The 10,842-nt window shown below is 38.0% G+C and overlaps 1 protein-coding gene across 2 annotated transcripts; it reads right to left on the bottom strand.

The window, feature by feature from the left end:
• Positions 1 to 2,384: 2,384 nt before the first annotated feature.
• On the bottom strand, positions 2,385 to 9,559 carry LOC131159985 (polyadenylate-binding protein RBP45). Of its 2 annotated transcripts, XM_058115357.1 has the most exons (7): positions 9,073 to 9,559; positions 7,537 to 8,011; positions 5,084 to 5,139; positions 4,878 to 5,008; positions 4,697 to 4,793; positions 4,453 to 4,599; positions 2,385 to 2,668 (listed from the first exon to the last, which is right to left on the bottom strand). In XM_058115357.1, the coding sequence occupies exons 1-7, from the start codon at positions 9,442 to 9,444 to the stop codon at positions 2,666 to 2,668; spliced, it is 1,281 nt and encodes a 426-aa protein (XP_057971340.1). In that variant the 5' UTR covers positions 9,445 to 9,559; the 3' UTR covers positions 2,385 to 2,665. The 2 variants fall into 2 exon arrangements, with proteins under 2 accessions (XP_057971340.1, XP_057971268.1); XM_058115285.1 differs by having other exon boundaries at positions 2,385 to 4,599; positions 9,073 to 9,558.
• Positions 9,560 to 10,842: the final 1,283 nt, after the last annotated feature.

Below are 10,842 nucleotides of genomic sequence, written 5' to 3'. Positions count from 1 at the left end.
TACATTGTGGGCTGGTCATCCGGGATGGTGAAGAACTCACGCATTGATTACACAGGGGTACTATTGGCCGAATATGCAAGATGATGTGATGAGTTATACCAAAACTTGCTTGATCTGTCAACAAGACAAGGTTGAAAGAAAGAAGACCTCAGGTTTATTAAAGACATTGTTTGTTCCTGCCAGGCCATGGGAGAGTGTCTCTTTGGACTTCATTTCCTCGTTGCCAAAAGTAGAGGAGTATGACACAATTTTGGTGGTGATTGACCGGTTCTCAAAATATGCAACTTTCGTACCAGTCTCAAAGCCATGTTCAGCAGAGAAGACAACTCAGCTATTCTTCAAGCATGTGGTGAAATATTGGGGTGTTCCAGAAAGCCTAATCAGTGACAGGGATGTTAGATTCACGGGGGGATTTTGGGGTGAACTCTTTCGCTTGATGGGTTCAAACCTTAATCTGTCCACCAGCTATCACCCACAGACAGATGGTCAGACCGAACGTTTTAATGGGATGTTGGAAGAATACTTGTGACATTTCGTTAACTCCAATCAGAAGAATTGGGTTACTTTACTAGACACGGCACAATTCTGTTTTAACTCCATGAAATCTTCTACTACTAATAAAAGCCCTTTTGAGATCGTGACAGGTCAACAACCGACTCTCCCGCACACTCTGGATGGTCCATACAAAGGAAATTGCCCAAAAGCATACCAATTCACGAAACATTGGTTGCAAAACATCGAAGTCACTCGAACTCAGTTAGAAAAAGCATCGAACCGCATGAATAAATGGGCTGACAAAGGGAGACGACCACAACAATTTGAAGCTGGAGATCTAGTTCTTGTAAAAGTGCCTCTAGAGACATTTCGTTTTCTTCGCGGTAAGGATAAAAGGTTGTTACGCCGTTACGAGGGTCCAATTAGAGTGATCGAGAAGGTGGGACATGCATCTTATCGGCTTGAGCGGCCTGAGTGGATGAAAAGCCACAGACATCCAGTCCATCCTGTGTTTCATGTAAGCAATTTAAAACCATTCCACACAGATGAAGCAGATCCGCACCGACAAAAGCTAAGGAGATCAACCATTTCCAGAAGGCAGCCTGTCAACAAAGAAGTCCAGGAGATCATTGTAGACAGAGTCATCAATGCAGAAGGTTGTCAACAACAGCAATTTCTGGTTCAGTGGCTGGGGCTGGGGGAAGAAGAGAATAGTTGGGAAATCGCAGAAAACCTTCAACATGCCATACAGAAGATTGAAGATTTCAGAAATTTGAAGACAATGATATCAACTTTGACATCAGAAGAGTGAGATGGCCTTCTACAACACATTGACGAAGACGTCGATAAAATGAGTGGGGGAGGATGTTAGGGAGTGACAATGTAATGGGTAAAAAGGGGAGAGAGATACAACTATAATTGTATTCTCCAGGGATTTGAAATGAATATATGATTATCTATGTTATCGTCTGTGTAATTATTCTCTTATTGTTGAATAATACAAGTAGTCTTTTTCATTGTGGTGTTTTGTTGTTTTGGATTGTGATACCTCTGATTGTTATAGTTTTATTCGGTGTATAAGAATATATTGCTCGTGTGATATCCTATTGTTTCTTGGTTTTCTTGAGTATTGAGACTCACGAGATGCTCGTGATTGCAGGTTTGAACGTGTGAGACTTAACTGACTTGTCGAGGGAGAGCTCTCAACAAGTGCCACACGGCCCTTACTTGAGTCCCATTTTGGGGGTCCGTGACACAATGCAATATAGAGTATGAATAAGGATGGTCAAGCATGATTTGTTGGAACGAAATGAAGCACAACGAAAAATGTGGTAAAAATTTTACTGAAAAAGCAAAAAATCAAGCTAAAGCTTTAAATCTATTTTGCTTAATTACATTACATTCTAGTATGATAAATGGTTGAAATTATGGTGAGAATATTACTTGTGAATCATAACATGGGACCAAAATTTTAAATTAAAGAAAAAATTTGCAGCTCTGTTCTAATTTTTATTTTTTTTATGAAAACAAGCAGTGCTAATTATTAAACTGTTCATAAAATAAAACAATTAATCCAACTTCCATCAAGTTTTAAAACAAATTTAAGACTTCCTAACTTGAAATAAGTACTCCAAAATATAGTTAAAACAGCAAATTTTCAAAATCTAACCACTCATTTATCAAAACAATCAAAAATCATGAAATCTAATTTTTAATTTTTACTAAAGCAAAAACCAAAAATTAAAGACACGTTATCAAAGCCAGCCCGAGGGCCAGGCTCATAATCTCAACCATCACACACCAACGCAGGATGCAAAACTCAAATGCCATCAAGCAAATCATCCAAGCCAGAAATATGTCAATATCTTCCAGTTGACAGACGTCAAATATAAAGTAACATGGAAATCTCAATTTAATAATTTGGTGCACTGATTCTGGAAAGCCTTCCACGCCCCCCAAACTGACCCACAAAGAACAAGTCTAAGATTTCTAAAACAAAATACTAAGAGAAACAAGATGTTTGATTGGTCGCGCTCTCCAGAAACCAACATATTCATATTACATTTTGTTCAAAGAACCCACAAAATCACATGAATTACATTACACCGGCAACGGAGTAAACTACACAACCATCAGCCTTCAGACTCTTTGGATACAGCTCAGCTGCAGGTCACTGCATGTAAGAATAACAATCATGTCACGATCACAACTACAGAATTCACGTGATAGAAATAGTTGAATAAGCACCAGGTAACAACAGTAACATTCAATTTTATCATGTACATTTCAACCAATCTCTGCCATCACAGCCAATTACAGAAGTTGATAGGAGCAGAGATTAGGACAATCTTCCGTCACAAATATTAATTTAAAAGAATTTGCTCATCATCATAGATTGATTATCACAACATCAACTTAGACATAAATTTTAACGCCAACAAAAAAAATCATTAAATAAAAATATTTCACCATACTCATCATTCATTACAAGACAGATAAAATCTTACAGTTTCCCTCAACAAGCTTTCATGTTCTGGAAGTTCTATAATTAACTTGTGCACTGCAATTAAAGATCTCTCTTGGCCAAACAGGAGAAACAAAGGGCATCCCCACGCCACAAGATTCCCCACTTTGCGAGGGTAAGGCGAGGGCCATTACAGGGTATGCAGCTTTACCCTGGCCTTTATTTTCGTTCAACTCAAACCTCACCAATAAAACCAAAATTACAATCATTGCACTCCCACTTGCCATTAAAATATTACTAACATTATTGTATTACCACTGTTGTGCATATCCAACTAAATAGCTCAACTCATTCAATTCAATATAACCAAAAGACATATAATTCAAAATATAACATATATTAACAATTTATATTTCATAGTTCAACATATAACAACAACAAAAAAAATATATCATTAATCTTTGAGTATGGATCATACAATCTGTTTGGGGCAAACTTATTTAAAATATACTCAAGGCGACCTTGGAAAAAGGCATGCATGAGCTTGCTACCAATGATAATAATAATAATAATGAGGCCCCCAATAATGAACTATGTACTTGCTTTGATAGCTTGATAAAAAAATGCTGCAACCTTACATTTGTTCTCATTTCTGATTTATCCTTGCTTTTAGGCATCTTTGCTTCACAATTACTTAAGAAGGACCCACCATACTTTAACTAATTGTGGCTTATGTAGGCTGATTCTATCCAAAAAAGAGTTAATTGAGATTTTTTTTCTTCCTTCTGATTTATTCCAATGACAGTTTGTCCTATCTAATTGATCATAATTCATAAACTTCCTTCCAGCCACATATATTCAGATCCAAAAATTTCAACCAGTTTCTGAATATCCCGCCGAATGATCATATTAATTGAGTGCACGAGTGCCTGAGTTCTCTGATTCAGGTAGAACTACGGCCTGCGGTTGTCCACAAATAATAGGATAGGTGGGTTTCCAGTGCTATAACAGCCAAAAGATGCACTTGTAAAGGCAGAAATTCTTATCTGCTTGCTTTCAATTCCCCCTCACATGGTTTAGATATAAGACCCTGGGTATTGATTTGAATGGGGACAATTCTAGAAAACAAACAATGAACTTGTTAAAGGTTATTTTGTCATTTTAGTGGGGACTATATATCCCAGCCACGTTTATGTAAACTCACCCATGTAATGGTAATTGAGCAAAAAGCAAAATCTAATCAGTCAAGCATCAATTCTTTTGTTACCAAGTTAATTTTACTGCATACACACAATCAGATACCCAGGGCAACCAGCAACCTGATCAACTCATGACTAATACGCTCAAGGCTCCTCAGGTAACATGGAGCATCAATACCAACAAATTCACCAAGTTCATCCCAGTGGCAATAATAATACCATCAGGAAACTTGCACAGAAATCCTATTATTGAAAGGAGCTGCACGAGAAGAAGCTTTTATATCAGGTTCTCACCTGCTGTGGCTGTTGGTAATTTCCATATCCAGCATAACCTCCATAGTACATGTTGGGGTCCTGAGGAGGAGCTGCATAACCATATGCTTCATATCCTTGAGCATATCCATAATAACCACCATTCCACTGAGTCTGATCTTGCTGAGCCTGAATAGACACGATACGTGCCCTGTTAGTTTAGACAAGTACATAGAAATTCACACCAAAGTATAATTACTAAACTATGTGGTTGTATCTAAGCAACCTGTTTGTTTGAAGGACTTCGCCCCCATGAAAGTCGAATATTTTGTCCTCCTAACTGTGTTCCATTCAAAATTGATAATGCCTGCTCAGCACAAGCTCTGATGCACAACACATGCAAACAACAAAACAAAATTAAACTCTTATACCCAAAAAAATCATTGTATAGAAATCGACATTTTTACCTGCTAGTGAATTGAACAAACCCGCAACGCTTGCCTACCGGTATTTTCACATGAACTAGCTCACCAAATTGACCAAACACTTGTCTCAGATGCTCATCGGAAACGCTGGGGTCCAAACCACCAACAAATATCTGTGCTCAAAACATAAGTCATCACAAGCATATATAAAAGTACAAATAATGTCAACATTAAATCAAACCACCCACTGTTGTATTATTTGGATCACTCTCGCCCTGACTCCCTTGAGGATTCTGGTAGGAAGCTGCAAATGACAAACAAATATGAAGGAAAGCAGAAATCAACAATGAAGAGATAAAAGGTCCCATGGTAAGTACAGCAACTAAACGTTTGAAGGGGGCTTTCTATCAGAATTTCTGGGGAGCCCAAACCATAGATAATTGAGGATGAGAAGAGGGAAAAAAGAGTGGGGGAGCTAATAAAAATAATATAGCTGATTGCTCAGCTGGGCCGAGCTCTCAGATCAGCATAAATATGATAAAAAGAATAACAAAAATAGCAACAATATGATGTCAGTTAATGCAAAAGAAATGACCTCAGTTAGACAGACAACTTACAATCAGTTTGAACGCCAGCAAACACTAGAATCTACGTAAATAGCACAGAAAATTATTTACAGAGTCATTTTAAATCATGGCCAACAACACAGGTACCATCACAATAATATTTTTTCCCAATATCCTAATCTCCAATTCATTCTCAAATCTCGGGTGCATTGCTAATTTTATGCTAATTTTAGATCCACAAATATTAAGTTACCAAGTACAATGTATGCTATTTCATTTGTCACTAAAATTCATACATAGAAGTAGCCAAAATTATCATCTAGAATCAATCGTTCAGCCTTTCAAGCAAAATTTTAAAAATTTAAATCTCAGGTACACTGCCAATTTTCTATCTAAAAATATTAAGTTACCAAGTACAATGAGTTTTACCACCTCATATGTCGCTAAAATTCAAACAAAGAAATTGGCAATAATATCATCTAGTCATTCAGAGTCTTCTGTGCAAAAGCTTAAAATTTTCCCAATGCCATGCTACCCCAGCCTGTTTTGCTACAGTTCCTTGTTTAACTGCAATATATACTCTTGCACAAACACAAACAGATACACTGATCATTATATAAGTGATTTAGTATGCTAAAGCAGTATATGACATCAATAACCAAGAGATGCTAAAGACAGCAATTTTGAAGAGGGAAGTAAATTTTTTATTTTATTTTATTTTGACAACATGTAATCTAATACAATAGACTTCAATAATGTTAAAAAAAAAAAATCTTGTACCAAAAGACACAAAAAGAATAAATAACAAATAAAAGGTCCCAAAAATTAAATAATAAAAGATAACAACTCTCAATGAAAGAGACAAGTGTATGACAACAGGATATATTCACAATAACGCGTTAAATTAAATTTTTAAATAGACTTGGAGGGTGCACCAATTAATCCCATGAAAGTCAAACGGCATTTGTTCAAATTTGCACTAAACAAGGGCATTTGAAGTGTTCCAAAGAATCGTGAATTAACAACTCCAGATGAAATATAGACACGTATACGACAACAGGATATAGTCACGACCATGGGTTACATTAAATAGAGTTGGAGGATGCGCCAATTGACCTCTTGAAAGCTAAAAAGCATTTGCTTAAATTTCCACTAAACAAGGACATTTGAAGTGCTCCAAAAGAATCATGAATTAACACCCACTAGCCCCTCAGAAGTAACAGAGTGATAGAGAAACAGACCAAAGAAGTGATTGAATAAAAAGGGAAAACATACTGTATATGACCCAAACGAGAACCTATACTAAGAAAGGTAAAACAGCGTCGCATGTACATGCAATAAATTGAAGCCATGCTGCTTCATGCTTTTTTTCAGCATTTAATACATAAGCTGTAAAGCTTGAACCCCCAGAAGAAAAGGTTTCTTGAGGAGCAAAATCAGGAAAACTAAAGCACAATATACATGGGAAAAATTTTGGGGCAACAACTTCATATGCAGCTATACAAGTAAATAGCGCAAGGGAACCGATCCATGAAGAAATAAAACTGATCTTCTGGACTTAAAATAGCTCAAAATAAATGGAAAAGGAAATGTAAACTTCGGAAATTGAATAAAATTTAAATTGGTTGGTAGCTGCTAAAATGTAAGGAACTGGAAAACAAGCGAATGTAGCACGATAAATGCCACAAGAAAATGAAGTAAGAAGTTGCTTATGACATAAACAAAGTAACTGACCTAAAATGAGGCCACGGACTAACATGGAATCATTTCAGCTGAAATCAGTTCCAGGCTCCCCAAAATGAGAGCCTCTCCGTGTCCTGCTTTGAGACAACATGAGGTTTATAAGTTTTTGCAAGTTTTAACATAATTAAATGTGCCCAAGTTTACAAAGGAAAGTACTGGAAGGAAATGACTGTGTAAATTCCGCCTATCTTCAAGTGCATAACTGCTTTGACAAAATAACCTCAACATATAACAGGCGTCCGACTTACTAAACCAAATGGTGCCAGCATATATATTAAACAAATGTAAACATCAGAAAGATCAGGAAACATTAATGCACAGACAAAAACAAGTATACAACGACAACAGCAATATGAATAAAGTTGAATCATAAGGAACTAAAGAACACATACGTTTTTGATATTGCTGACCAACCACAGGTTTCTTGGTAGCTGCTGGCCCAATCCTCATAGCCCTAGTTGAGCAGAACATTCCGTGCATTTCAGTCATAGCACGCAATTGTTCACTTTCATCTCCAAACCTAACAAACCCATAACCCTTAGAACGTCCAGTGGTCCTATCAGTAACAACTTTGGCACCCTTGACAGATGAATAGTGAGCTCTAAATGTTTCTTGTAACATATAATCAGTAACATCAGAAGCCAAATCCCCAACAAAAATTGTAAAGTCAGGTGTATCATCTGTACGCCTTTCACCAGCACCAAGAGTCGCCCAGTTCAATCGAAAATTCTGCTCAGAATTTGGCATTAATGTGCCATTGTATGTCTGCAGAACTCTTTCTGCCGCGGCACGAGTTACAAACTCTATAAAACCATAACCCTCTGTCTGGCCAGTTTGCTTATTACGTATAACCTTCACTGAAGCAGCCTGTGAGCAGGCAAGACAATAAAACAATCAAACAATTGATTGATCACTATGTGACTGTGTGTGTGTGTGTGTGTGTGAGAGAGAGAGGGAGAGAGAGGAAGAGAGAGAGGGAGAGAGAGGAAGAGAGAGATGAGCAGAAGTAGGAAGGAAGTAACTCTATATATGCTGTCAATGAGTGTAAAAGGAAGAAAATATAAAGGCCAGCTTGGCTGGGTGTATGCAAAAAAAATAGCTCTGTGAGGTCCTACTCATACATCAGCATGAGACATACAAAGATAATCTTTTATTAAATAGATAAACTTCACTCATTTTTGCAGAATTTCATTTTTGACACCTATGAAGGAATCTTCACACACCTTACTTCACATATAACCAGCTTACTCTTGATCAAGCAGTGATAGTTTTTCAACCAACAAGCAGCTCCATAATAGTTAAAAGTTAATAAAAATGCACGCTTACGCCCAAACCCATATCACACCCGCCCCCCTGCCCACCTGCAAAAAGACCTCCAAGCACACACTCTACACAACTAGACAATAAAATCCGCAAAGAAAGGTTGAACTAATTTGGGATGGGAGAACCCTTGAGGAAGATGGTCTATTTCATGCTAGGAGATATACTTACATATTCTTCTTTTTTATTTTCCTGAATTCTTTAGTTTCTTTCTCTGTTTAACTTTTTGCTAGTTTTGTTTATTCTTGTATACCCTTTGCGTCCAATGAAATCTTTTAGCATTAAAAAAAAGGTTTAATTAATTCAATCTAGCAATATAAACTGGCTACGTTATCACCCCCTACTATAAAATCATGTAGATTTTATAATGCTTTAATATCTGCTAAAAAATTTACAAGAAATAAATGTATGTGAAATCATTATACACAAAAAAAAAAAAACCACTGTGATGTTGAAGGTAACAGCACAAACTCACAACAAAGCCCCATGAATAGGGCAAACAGAAATCAAAAGAATTTCCGAAGCAATACAAATCTACGCATAAATACCAGTCTAAATAAGCAAATAGAAATATAAACAAATACTCGTGTATCTAAATACAAAGTTACCTCTCCAGTTTGAGCGAAGCAGCTCCAAACATAGTTCTCGTCCATCCAGTACTGCAAGTCTCCGATCCAAAGCGATCGAATCTCATCAGGGCCCGCGCCCTGCACCGTCACGTACTGCTGCTGCTGCTGCTGGGCCTGCATCTGCGACTGCTGAGGCGGAGGGACGGCAGCCGGAGGAGGCTGCTGGGCCCAAACAGGTGGCTGCTGAAGGGGTTGCGGCGCCTGTTGTTGCGGCGGAGGCATCATCATCCACTGCTGCTGCGGCGGAGCAGGGGGATACTGCTGCTGTTGCTGTTGAGGTTGCTGTTGTTGCTGGTCCATGGGCATGGGGGCCATCGGCGGTGGGACCACCCCAGATGCTGGCTGCATCATCTTATACAAAAGCCCAGACGCAGAAAACCCTAACCCTAATCCTAGAGATGGAGGGTAGATGGATAGATGGGCACCCAATTATCGTAAGGAGTGAGCGAGGAGAGAGAAGAAGAAGGTGTGGTGTTATGGTAGATTTATATAGGGATTTGGCCATGCGGGACCAGCGTGTGCCACGTTGAACTGAGCTAAGATGGTGTGATTGGTAATGGACATAGCCTGTTTATGGAACCAAACAGGACTTACTTAGAGCGAGAGAGTTTATATTTTATATTTATTAATTTATTTATTTACATTTAAATTGAATTTCTCAGCTAAGCAAAAAAATGGTGATTGGCCGAACAAGAAACACCAAGCTATGACTAACATTGTCCCACAATGCACAATTGTTTGCAACAAGCAAGACTTATAGTTAGAGGTGGCAAAATAGGTTAAAACCTTATGGTTGATTCATCACTCACTCGTTTAAATTGGATTTAAGTTTGGGAATGAGGCAATCCGTTTATAAATAGTTCAACTCAAACCTAACCAATTTAATAAACAAGTTGAGATGGGTTCGCCTCATCATGCATCCATTTCAAGAGTAGAAGAGTGTGATTGATGTAGGACGGGAATGGTCGACCTATGTCTTACGATTCAACCCTCACACAAACACATACACGTCGTTCATGTGTCATCATATCAGTAAAAGAAATACATAAGGCATGTTGTGTCATGCCCCGAACCCGCAGCTGAGTCCTAGGTGTGAATTTAGTAACCTAACTTGTCTCTGAATCAATTAAAACATACATAATATTATACCGAATGAGGGTTCGACCGCATGGGGTACACGTATACCCTATATACATTCTCATACACATACATATACATCACATACGCAGTGAAAATGTTCTTTCTAATGCATATAACGTACTATACCAGAGTTTATACATAACTAGAGTCTATGCTCCAAAATACAGTACGTACCCCGGGTGTCTACAAAACCCTACAATGACAACCCGGTTACAAAATCAGTACTTATATAAGTACTATACGTAGCTAACCGACAACCACGCTCCCGAACGTGGTTATCAATGTGTGGCATACAATGTTATTTCAACATAAAACATAACACAATATAGTTCTAGTATTTTCACAATCGTGTTCCAGTACATACGATACCAAAAATGCAGTCAGTGTCGTCACACTCAAGCACCTGATACCCTACAATAACCGAAATCTCACAGCGATATCGTTGCTAATACAGTGTCCACTCACACCCATCGGTGACCAGCCAGAACAAACAGACGATATTTCACACCCTTGAATATAAAGTTGGACACTCTCACCCATGGTATTTAGCCGAGACATGGTGTTTGCCTACGGTAATTAACCGAGATGTGGCAAATTTCACAAAACCTG

This window comes from Malania oleifera, chromosome 1, assembly GCF_029873635.1.
Source record: "Malania oleifera isolate guangnan ecotype guangnan chromosome 1, ASM2987363v1, whole genome shotgun sequence".
Classification (NCBI taxonomy): Eukaryota; Viridiplantae; Streptophyta; class Magnoliopsida; order Santalales; family Ximeniaceae; genus Malania; species Malania oleifera.
The sequence above is the reverse complement of the archived record's forward strand: the minus strand, read 5'-3'. Positions and strand labels throughout refer to the sequence as shown.

Bases quoted from the DNA above. Each gene is read 5' to 3' on its own strand.
- LOC131159985 (XM_058115285.1), bottom strand. From the start codon at position 9,444: ATGATGCAGCCAGCATCTGGGGTGGTCCCACCGCCGATGGCCCCCATG. The intron at 5,009-5,083 runs GTGGGTGGTTTG...TTTTGAGCACAG, and splicing joins GTGATCCAAATAATACAACA to ATATTTGTTGGTGGTTTGGA. The intron at 4,600-4,696 runs GTTGCTTAGATA...GTGTCTATTCAG, and splicing joins GAAGTCCTTCAAACAAACAG to GCTCAGCAAGATCAGACTCA.